Raw genomic sequence first — 12040 nt, 5'->3', positions numbered from 1 at the left:
TACCCTTAAAACCCTTGCCGCAGAGCTACACACAGATCCAATAACAATACTTGTTAGTACTCCAGTAACTCCCCTGCACCGGGGTTGGCCTGGAATTGATCCACCTTAGACCGATTTCTCCTACAAGTGCATTGTGTCAAGTCTGAGCTAAAGCTGGCATTCAAGGAACGTCACAAGAAGCAACGCATTTTTAAAGGCACCTAGTAGAACATGTCACATTCTGCAGTTGATAAAGCCGTTTTCTATCCAGGATCCCATTTAATTCTCACCGTGATGCCGATGTTGGCAGAGAGGTGCGGTGTCAGCCCAAGACGCAGGCCAGACCCCAAACCCTAGGTCTCCTCACTGCTGCTCCTGTGCTGGTGTGGGGCTTGTCCGTTGATTTTTAACTTCCTTTCACTACTGCTGATGCCATCTGTTTTGTTCAAAAAAGAACATGGGACAGCTGCCCAAATAAACATTGGCTCCGAAGTAGGTTACCGGGTGTCCTGGACCGTGGCCAGCCCCATCGTATAAAACGGTATGCAGACATGTTGAACAACACCATGAGTGTACAGTCAGCAAAATCCCAACCGTGTGAAACTCTACAGGGCCAATGCCCTGTGTTCTTCAGCGGGTAGATTCTAAGAAAAGTGGAGCAGCGACCTGCAGGTTAAAAGCAGCTTAAAAGACGTATTGTTTTTTCAAATGGGCAGGACTAGACCGTAGTGTCTAGGCCTGCACAGTTGGGTTTGATAAATTATTTTTTTTTTTAACACAGGAAGTGATTAAAATCAGAATAGTATTTACTTTGCGGGGAGGGAGGGAGAAGGCTGTGATTGGGTGAAGGCATGTAGACAAAGTTCTGATTTATTTTTTTGCCCGCACTGCATGTGGGATCTTAGTTCCCCGACCAGGGATAGAATCTACGCCCCCTGCAGTGGAAGCGCGCAGAGTTTTAACCACCGGACCACCAGGGAAGTCCCTGACAAATTTCTGATTTTTGACTTAGGTGTTCATTAAAAGGGTGTTTACCTTATACTAATTTGCTAAGATATAGATTTGTGGGTTTTCCAGATTCTGTGCCTTTATTTTCCAATGAAAAAGTTTTTTTGAAATGATGTGCAGATCCCAGGGCGTTCACCTCTACAATTTCTTCTGTGTTTTGGGAAGGAAACAAACAAACAGGTGATTTGGCTAAAAAGAGAGTTTGGGGTATAGATAAAATACCCATCATTTGACTTGCAGAGAGGGGTCTCTGTCCCGTCAGAACACTGACGAAAAATCTGAGCCAAGGAGCCAGTTGTTGTTTTTTTTTTAATAAATTCATGTATTTATTTTCCGTTGCGTTGGGTCTTCGTTGCTGCGCGCGGGCTTTCTCTAGTTGCGGCGAGCGGGGGCTACTCTTCGTTGCGGTGCGCGGGCTTCTCATTGCGGTGGCTTCTCTTGGTGCAGAGCACGGGCTATAGGCGTGTGGGCTTCAGTAGTTGTGGCACGCGGGCTCCCGTAGTTGTGGCTCGCGAGCTCTAGAGCACAGGCTCTGTAGTTATGGCGCATGGGCTTAGTTGCTCCACGGCATGTGGGATTTTCCCGGACCAGGGAGCGAACCCATGTCCCCCGGCATTGGCAGGCGGATTCTTAACCACTGTGCCACCAGAGAAGTCCCAAGGAGCCAGTTTTTAATTTATTTATTTTTTTTACTGGTATGAAGAAATTTTTTTTTCAGGTATGACTTCTTTATTGAAATATAGTTAATTTACAATGTTATACTGGTTTCGGGTGTTCAACATAGTGATTCAATATTTTTATAGTTTATACTCCATTTTAAATTATTATGAAATATTGGCTATATTCTCTGTGCTGTTCAATATTTCCTTGCAGCTTACTTATTTTATACATAGTAGTTTGTACGTCTTAATCCCCTACCCGTATTCTGTCCCTCCCCCCTTCCCTTTCCCCAGTGTTAACCGCTAGTTTGTTCTCCGTATCTGGGAGTTTGTTTCCATTTTATTATATTCATTCATTTGTCTTACGTTTTAGATTTCACATATAAATGATAACACATTTGTCTTTCTCTGACTTACTTTACTTAGCATAATGCCTTCCAAGTCCATCCATGTTGTTGCAAATGGCAACATTTCATTCTTTTTTATATATCCAAAGAAAACAAAAATGCTAATTCAAAAAGATGCCTGCACCCCAGTGTTCATAGCAGCATTATTTACAATAGCCAGTGGAAGCAACCTAAGTGTCCATCAACAGACGAATGTGTAAGGAAGATGTGGCGTATATATACACAATGGAAGGAGCAAGTTTTTAACGAGTCCCTTGTGTTCCTGCAGCAGGGCTGATCTGAGTCGAGAGCAGTTGAGGAAGTGAGAGTGTTTGTTGAACACCCGCTCTGGCCTGTGATGGGCTGGGAGATGACGAATGACGAGAACGTACAGAATAAAGGTCTGCCTTAAATAAGCTTCCTGTCTTAGCTGGGAAACCAAGCCCGCAGTGGAGTTAACACAGTGGCCGAGTGGAGTGGGGCAGGCAGTGGAGGCTTCAGAAGTTAGAGGTCAATGCGATTTCAGAAGTGTGAGCATGGGGCTTCCCTGGTGGCGCAGTGGTTGCGCGTCCGCCTGCCGATGCAGGGGACACGGGTTCGTGCCCCGGTCTGGGAGGATCCCACGTGCCGCGGAGCGGCTGGGCCCGTGAGCCATGGCCGCTGAGCCTGCGCGTCCGGAGCCTGCGCTCCGCAACGGGAGAGGCCACGACAGAGGGAGGCCCGCATACCACAAAAAAAAAAAAAAGAAGTGTGAGCAGATGTGCAGTCTGACAGCTGCGTTTGTTCGCTTCAGTGCTGCCTTTGGTGCTGGGCAAATAGATGGCTTCTCAGTGGTTCATGGTTTCCTCTGCTACCTTGATCTAGTTGCTCTGTAAAATGGGTCTTCTCAGGATGGCTGGGAAGACTATTCTATATGAAAGTGACTGTAGATTGCTTTGCCAGGTATCATGAGTAATGTTAAGAGAGGCAGCTGGGTGTTGTGGTGAGGACCACAGATTCCAGAACCAGACTGGCTAAGTTTAAGTCCTAGCCCCACTACTTCCTGGCTGTGTGACCCTGGGTAAGTTACTTAACCTCTCTGTGCCTCAGCTCTAGAGAAAGTGGATAATAACAGTGATACATTACTACGTAGGGTTTTCATGAGTTAATGGTTGTAAAGGACTTAGAACTGTCCCTGCCACCTAGAAGGAGCTCTGTAAATGTGTACCAAATAAATAATAAACATGAATTATATGTTCTAATAAAGTGCTTTACAGGCAGCATCTGATTCGTCCCAACAGCCCTGTGAGGTAGGTATTTTTTATTACGAAGGCTAATATGAGATAATGATATTCATAATTCCATTGACTGGAATCCAGGAGAAATGCAGACTCTTCATGCAGACTTCTTCCCAAACACCTGCACCCCTCAAGGCTGTCGTCTGCTGTGTTTGGGTAGACAGTCAAGCCAGGATTTCTGGAGGGCCGCCTCTGAAATGCCAGTGCCTTTACATTCCGCTCATCCTGCTGACACATAGAGGAACTGGCGGGAAGAAGGATGTAATCACCCAGCAGGAGGTCAGCCAGGAAGCTGAGGCTGACGTTTACAAGGGAGCGAAGAGAGCAGGAGAGGGCCCAGGGTGGGTGGGGACTGATCTCCGAAGTCCCTCCACGTGCGGGTCTCATCCTCCCAGCCTGCTTACAGAATTTTACATCCGAAGACTTGCTCGTCTGGCCCAAACCTCTCGTTTTATAAACATGAAGGTGAGAACCTGGAAGGGTGAAGGGACTTACCCAAAATCATCCTGCTATTTAGAAACAGAGCCAGGAGCAACCCCTCAACCGCCGAGCCCATCCCACCCTGAAGAGCATTTGCACTGTGTCCGTGGTCCTGGCTGCTGGCGGTTACTAGTCTGGGCGCTGGGCCAGGTGCATTCAGGACAGCGTCACTTTCATCCTCGCAGCAGCCCTTCTTAGGTGGATATTATGATCTTCATTTTATGGATGAGCTCATCCGTTCTATAGCTTATCAAGATCCCATGGGTAGAACGTGGCAGGGCTGAGATTTAAACATAGATCTGCCTAATGCCAAAACCCACAGATAAAATTCACATTTTAGTTTTTCTCTTGGAAGCAGATAATAAAATTGAACCAGGCTTCGAGGGCCACTGTTGGCCCTCTGTCCTCTAGTTAGAGTAGTTTCGCTTATAAATTCTCCTCACTCAGCGGTTCACCCCCGTTCCACCCCAGGACCCAGGCATGCAGTCACAGATTGGAGTGGCCCCTCGCTATGACACAGTGACACCAACACCGTTGTAAATAAACCCCTGGGACGTAGCTGGGTCCTGGCAGTGACATTGAACCATGAACCCTGACCTGAAATTGTGCGAAGCTGGCTTTCAGATTGCGCAAGGTTGTAATTCTTATCGTTTTCCCTAGTGAATTCTAGACGATGATCATAGGGGAATTGAGTGCCTTTCCTTGCATCTTTCAGGGAACACTGGGTCTTCTCAAAGCACAGAAGAAGACTGTTTATCTGGAACGCACTGGATGGTCAGGAATCTTCTAGCTCATGGACCTGCAAGGCTCTCCTTACCCAAGGATTTTCATACTAGCTAAGGGGCTCCAAAAGCACTGAGGGACCCTTCAGAAGAGAGTGTTGGTGCTTCTTTGAGCCTCCTGCCCTCTGAGGATCCTTGCACCATGAACTGAATGGATTTCAGTAAGAACTCCAAGAAAAGGAAAAAAAAAAAAAAAACAAACTGTGGAGGAATTTCCAGACAGAGGAGGATCCTAGGCTCAAATAGGCCACCTAGGGCAGCTGAAGCAGGGAAAAGACCTTGACCCAGGAGAGCCTGACGTGTGCGCTGCAGGCGAGCGAGGGGGGTGGAGCAGGGGGAACGGAGCAACACCTCAGGCCCCGGGGCCCCGCCCCTTCTGTATGCCAGGCTGCAGGGATACCGCCAGAACCCTCTCGTGGTTTCCCACGGTTTCACCTTTTAGAAACATAGCAAGCACTTCATTAAGGGGCTAATGGGATACAGGACAGTCACCTTGCAGAGAGCTGGAAGAATTTGTTCTCCGTCAGACGTATCAGGTGCAAGTCGTTTGCCAACAGACTAAACCACGTATTATTGTGATGTTCGCTTTTCGTTGATACTGGATTTTTCCTGTTAGCAAGAACATGTCTCTGTAACTAAGAAAAATCATCGCTTCTACGTCTGGCTCAAGATGGCCCCAAACCCAGCAGCCACCCAGCAGAGGGGGATCTTGGGGCAGGGCTGTCCTCCAGAGTCATGTTTCGAAAAACAGTCGTGCTAATCCTTCCCAAACCTCCATGCTCAGAAACAGACGCCAGTGCAGGAGGCCGAGGACGTTATGAAGCCAGGGAAGGTCATCTGGACGCAGCAGAACTTTCCCCAGCCTCCTGGTACCATTCGCACACTGGCCTCTTAGCTGCAGCTCAGTAGGTGGCTTTTGTAGTTTCCCCATAAATTCCTCGGGCCTAGGCTTGGGGGGTTCAAGACCTCACGATCATCTTTTACTCCGTCTCCCTGCTCTGTTACTATCCACCCAGGTGCCCTGCGATCCCAGGGGTTATTCGTGTGGCGTGGTTGAACTCGACTGGGACTGTCTAGTCTCCCTGGGGCGGGAGGAAATCCGTGGGGAAGAAAAGGAGAGGTGAGAAATGCTGACTTGCCCATGAAGTAGGAATGTAAAGAAAACTCCAGGGTTTTTCTTTCTTTTTTTAATTTTTCATTTCACTTTTATTTATTTATTTATTTTTGGCCGCATTGGGTCTTCGTTGCTGCGCGTGGACTTTCTCTAGTTGCAGCGAGCGGGGTCTGCTCTTCATTGCGGTGCACGGGCTTCCCATGGCGGTGGCTTCTCTCGTTGCGGAGCACGGGCTCTAGGCGCACGGGCTTCGGTAGTTGCAGCACGCGGGCCCAGTAGTTGTGGCGCGTGGGCCTAGTAGTTGTGGCACACAGGCTTAGTTACTCTGCGGCATGTGGGATCTTCCCGGACCAGGGATCGAACCCGTGTCCCCTGCATTGGCAGGCGGATTCTTAACCACTGCGCCACCAGGGAAGTCCCCAACTCCACGGTTTTTCAAATCAACATTCAATTCTCTATTTCTTATCACCAAAAGCTGTAGTAATTTGGAGTTGACATAAGCCTCAGAGGGAGACCTTGCACAATTTCTAATTTAGCACTCTGTGCTGGTGCTGAAACCACAGAGCACAGCTGTGTCACAGTTGGCCACCTCTGATCACAACCAGGTGGTAGGAAACTCTCTCCGCAGCTCAGATCCGAAGATGGGTGTAGAGCCTCGGAGCGCTCCACGGGCAAGGATGTGATATCCATGGGCCTTCTCATAGCTTGCGTTGCCCTCTGGCCAGAGGGTCCCCAGGCAGGGCCTCGTCCGGGAGGACGTGGGTGACAAATGCAACTTGCTTCAGAAAATCGCAGTGATACTTGGTTTCTGTGGGATTCCAGGATCCCGAGTGAACCCTCTGGGGGTAGCTCTGAGCCTCAAAAACGCAGTCTCCACTGGATTTTACACCCCTGGATCAGCTTCCTGGAAGGAAGAGACTAGAACTACCCTTTATCAAGCACTTAGTACATTTCAGGTCCTGTGCTGGGCACCTGATACACACTACCGGTGTAATCCTCACGTCTTAATGGTGGGCATTAATCACTGAGGAAATGGACATTAAGAGCGTGCAGTTCTTACCAAGGGTCTCACTGATTCCTGACCTCAAGGAATGCAAAGGTCATTCACATGTGTGGTCCCTCCGGCTTCCCCTAGAACGAGCTCCTGAAATCAGAGAGAGAGAGAGAGAGAGAGGCAGGGAGCCACGGTGCCTTTTATGACCTTATCTCAGAAATTACACACCGTCACTTTTGTCATTTTCTATTCGTTAGAAGCAAGTCCCTAGCACAACCCACACTCAGAGGGTAGAAAATTTGCCTCCACCTTTTAAAGGGAGGAGTGTCCAAAAATTTGTGGACACATTTGAAAACCATCACAGTCACTGTTTCCCAAACACCTGAGCGTACACGTGACCTGTAAGTCATATTTTCCATCCTGGCTCCCACGGCGGAGATCTGTAAGAGCCGGGACCGTGTCTTGTTCACTGTTGTCGCCTTAGAACGAAGCACAGGGCCTGGCACGTAGTAGTTTCTCAAATATTTGAGACATGAGTTCTTAATAAAAGTCTGAAACAGGTAGATTGTATTAATTATGATGATAATGAGTCTAATGATATCTAGGCAGACTGGAACTGATCCACGTTCACCCACTAACCAACCAGCGGAGTGATCTTGTACAAGTTGTTTTGACTAGAAGGCCTCCAGGTTTACAAGGAGGATCTCTACAGTCCGTCTGCACTCTGACTGGCTCGGATAAAGGGCTATGCACAGGAGGAGGCTCTGTGGCCTCTGCAGACCACACAAGCGCAGGGCATTCCCTGGCAGTGGAGCCGTCAGTGCTTCCTGACCCAGGTTCCTCTTCTCTTTGCAGATTGCCCTGCTCCCTAACAGCGCTGCGGACCTGGGCAAGTACATCACTGGTGACAAGGTGCTGGCCTCAAATGCCTACATTCCAGGACCTCCTGGCCTGCCTGGGGGCCAGGGCCCCCCCGGTGAGTATGAAGAAGAGCATAAAAGCATAGAGTGAAAGCAAATAGCATAAAAGGGTGATAGGCTCACCAGCCAGGGCCTGCCGAGAGCTCGCGTTTAGCTGGGGGGTGGGACAGAGTGTTTTAGCTCCCATGGACGGGAGCAGAAACCGGGGTCCAGGGAGTCCCGTGCCCGTGTGCCAAGAGGGACTCGGGGAATTGGGTCCAGCCTGAGAAACCCTTCTAACCAATAGTAATCAGGGAGAAAAAGTCATTGTCCTGGGTTTGGACAAGATTCATAAAGATCATCTTAAGTTACAGAGAAACAAAACGAAAACTATTTTTAACACTAACATACATGAACGTAGGATGGTGTAATGAACTCCTGTGGGCTCATCACCCGGTGCTAACAACTTATGGCCAGCCTCAATGCCACTCTTCCCCAATCCTGTCTCCTCCTTCCCCTGTTATTTGTGAACACACTTACATTGATATTTATTTATTTATTAAAGTTATTACACTTTTTTTAAAATTTTTTAGTTATTTATTTATGACTGTGTTGGGTCTTCGTTTCTGCGCGAGGGCTTTCTCCAGTTGTGGCAAGCGGGGGCCACTCTTCATCGCGGCGCGCGGGCCTCTCACTATCGCGGCCTCTCTTGTTGCGGAGCACAGGCTCCGGACGCGCAGGCTCGGTAGTTGTGGCGCACGGGCCCAGTTGCTCCGCGGCACGCGGGATCCTCCCAGACCAGGGCTCGAACCCGTGTCCCCTGCATCGGCAGGCAGATTCTCAACCACTGCGCCACCAGGGAAGCCCTTGATATTTATTTTGATATCTATCTCTATGTTTTCCTTTAAAAGTCAATCTCATTGAGATACAATTCTATACCATAAAATGTACACACTTAAGATACAGTTGGACGAGTTTTGACAGATGCATACACCCTATATCAAGCACTTACTAACCACCACCCTATATCGGGTCTGCATCAAGGTGTAGAACACTTCCATCATCCCAGAAAGTTCCCTTGTGCCCTTGGCAATCTACATCCTCAGCTCTAGGCAGTCACTGACCTGCTTTCTATTGTTGCAGTTCTGTCTTTTCTAGAACTTCATAGAAAGGAATCTATTCCTTCTGTCTGGCTTCCTCCGCATACTGTTTTGGAGATTCACCCTTGTTACTCTGAAGAAAATCCCAAATATCCTATCATTCCGTCAGGCAATACGCAATGAGAACTTTAAAAAATAACAACAGGATGTTTTCTGTTTTATTATGAGTCCCTCCATAGATAGATCAATAATTTTTTTTTCACACCCGTGAAGGAAATGATACTAGTGTTAACAAATGACTCTAAGACATGGATGTCTTATCCCTCATGCTCATCGCTTAGCAGTGTGCTAGGTGTTGTGAATGACCTCCTGACATTCTAATGGTTATGACAAGACACATAAAGTGAAAGCAAATAGAATAAAACAGTACCTGCCTGCCCCAAGTAAAGTATGCAGGTACTTCCTGCTGTGGAAGCTTAAAGAAGAGAGAGATCACTGTAGCCTGCTGTGGTCAGGGGACTTGGGGTTTGAGCTGGACCTGGAAGAACATGAAAGGTAGGATTGGGCCAAGCACAAAGGACACGGGCAGATTTTAGGCTGGAAGTTCAGCAAAAACAAAGGCTCAGAACGCTTCCCAAACTATCTGTTTTCTTCTCCACTTAGATCTTCGTCTCCTGGTTTCCATCAAAACCCAGGTGGCCTGGGTCTCAGTCTGTACAGAGACCAAGAACTGTTCCAGGACTTTGGTTTCTCCTCTTGTTCACTCTTTTGGCCTCTGGGTCATGGTTGAGTTTTCTCCAGCAGATGCCACACACAGGCAGCGTCTTGCTGCTTCTAAGTAGACTTGGGTCTCTCCTTACAAACTGATTGTTTGCACAGTGTTCTCCATCCTTCTCTAAGAGAATGTTCTCACCCTGCTTCCCTGGAGGAAGTTCATCCCCCCCAGGCCAGCCTACCTGTCACTTCAACAAGGACAAAGTAGGAACAGGGGAGCCATTGGCTTCTTTCTTCTTCGTGTTTTTTTTTTAACATCTTTATTGGAGTATAATTGCTTTACAATGGTGTGTTAGTTTCTGCTTTATAACAAAGTGATTCAGTTATATGTATACATATATCCCCATATCCCCTCTCTCTTGCATCTCCCTCCCACCCTCCCTATCCCACCCCTCCAGGTGGTCACAAAGCACCGAGCTGATCTCCTTATGATATACATCTGCTTCCCACTAGCTATCTGTTTTACATTTGGTAGTGTATATATGTCCATGCCACTCTCTCACTTAATGAATGACTTGCTAGCTTTCCTTTCCAGTTCTGCCGTCTGGTTTCTAGCATGGTTTGAGCTGTCCAGGGTCCTTGCTGGAGCAGGGAGTGACTGAGGACTAGCTTTGGCAATGGGCTATGCCCTTGCTTTCTCCTCCAATCCTTATTCCTTCTCTCTCCTTACTTCTAGCATCATAGTTTGTGATGCCCTCAGTTGAGATGTGTTAGGGCAACCAGAGAGATAATAAGATTTCTCTTACCCTTAACTAAAATTCCAGTCCTGGAGTCTGTGATAAATCACAGCCTGGGCCACCAATACAGGAAGCTCTACTAGGCTGGAATCCTTTGGCTTTGGTGTTGAGGGAGTGGCTGCTGTTCTGTGCCCCCCACTGTTCCTTTATAAGGTGCTGACGTTTGTACATCAAAGCCCCACAGTTTAAAGGCACTTGGCGAAGTGATCTCTGAAGTACATTGACTGTGTACATGAAGGTGAGATATTACCTCTGGCCTGTCCTTGTGCTATCAGAGGTAAAATATTTAGTTATAAGAAGGATCTGGTCCCCTTCCCAGATGAACTCTTTCAGGACGTACCTGGAACCAGCATTGAGAGTAGGGGGTGAGAGACATACTTGGATGGAACATTGACTGCCTTTTATGTTGGCTCAGTTATTTTGTGAGCTAGAAAAGACGTCCCCAAACATGATGAGTGTGAAGTCTTTCTTTTGTTTTGTTTTCTGGTGCCTGAAAGCCATTCCATCCTATCTCTGTGCTCTGCCGGTTGTAGGAGCCGCGTGCGATCAAGAAGTAATTACTGTATGCGTTTGAAAGAGAGGAATCATTATAGCACTAAGGAATACATCGCTGAGGAAAAATTACAGCACGGCAATCAGCCCAGCCTCTTCATTGCAGTCGTTTGACATGACACATTTACTAAGCAGCCTCCTCTGTACCTGGGCCTCTCTGAGCGTGTGCTGACGATTATAACCCATGCCCTCATAAAGATGACAGGCTAAAATGGGTTAAAACACAATATCCTTCCCTATGCAAAAGAATGAAGTTAGACTCTTGCTTTACACCATATACAAAATGGATTAAAGACCTAAACATAAGACCTGAAACTATAAAACTCCTAGGAGAAAACATAGGCCAAAACTTTCATGACATTAGATTTGGCAGTGATTCCTTGGATATGACGCCAAAAGCACAGATGACAAAAGCAAAAAGAGACCTGAAAGTCCCTCATGTGTTCAGGCAAGCTGTCTATTCCTCTAGCACCTTTAGCATACGTTGTGATTTTAAAGTCCCTGTATGATAACCTTAACATCTGGGTCGCCTCTAAGTCTGATTCTGTTGATTGTTCTGTCTCTTGAATGGGGGCTGTTTAATCGGGGAGGGGGTTGGTTTTTGTTTGGTTTTTGGTTTTTTATAATGTGCCTCAAAATTTCGGACTGAATGCCAGATACCAATCGGAGAGGAACAGCAGAGACTGGGGGACAAAGTAATTACTCCTGGAGATGGGTATCCAGGCTGCTAGCAAGAAGAATTGGGTCGATCTAATGAATAACTGAGCCAGATTTGGGTGTGTTCTCACTGTCTCTACCTCTAGTGTTCCACAGTCTTCAAGTTTTCAAATTCCTCCGATGGTAGGATACTGTTACTCTATGTTTAGGGGGGGCCTAGGGTGCCGGTGGGTTTTTCTCAGCGGTTCTCAGCTTTCAGCAGCCCCTGCACACCTGTGCCACTCTGAGCTCCCCTCTCCGCCTTCTTGCTGTTCTCCAGTGGGAGACTGCTGTGACTTACTACTCCGAGGTAGAGCTGTGGAGCTCAAGGATTTTTCAGTTCTCCTGGTCCAGCTGCAGCTCTAAGCATGACCTGGGCATCCAGGCATTAGGGTAAGGTCTTCTCCCCACCTGTGGCAGCCCAACTCTGGCTTGTATCCGTGGCAGATCTTTTTTTTTTTTTTTGCGGTACGCGGGCCTCTCACTGTTGTGGCCTCTCCCGTCGCGGAGCACAGGCTCCAGACGCGCAGGCTCAGCGGCCATGGCTCACGGGCCCAGCCGCTCCGCGGCATGTGGGATCTTCCCGGACCGGGGCACGAACCC

General features: G+C 47.9%; 1 protein-coding gene across 6 annotated transcripts in view; it reads left to right on the top strand.

Annotated features, from left to right (window-relative positions):
• Positions 1–12040, top strand: part of CCBE1 (collagen and calcium binding EGF domains 1) — a 261105-nt gene that overhangs the window by 239375 nt on the left and 9690 nt on the right. For all 6 annotated transcript variants that reach the window (XM_007129693.3, XM_007129692.4, XM_007129694.4 and 3 more), the window contains one exon: positions 7535–7655. In XM_007129693.3, the coding sequence (XP_007129755.1) occupies positions 7535–7655 (121 nt within the window). The remainder of the gene's footprint in view (positions 1–7534; positions 7656–12040) is intronic.

The sequence above is a fragment of the Physeter macrocephalus genome, chromosome 19 (genome assembly GCF_002837175.3).
Source record: "Physeter macrocephalus isolate SW-GA chromosome 19, ASM283717v5, whole genome shotgun sequence".
NCBI classification, from domain to species: domain Eukaryota; kingdom Metazoa; phylum Chordata; class Mammalia; order Artiodactyla; family Physeteridae; genus Physeter; species Physeter macrocephalus.
Note: the sequence above shows the minus strand (reverse complement) of the source record. Positions and strands in the feature narration are given on the sequence as shown.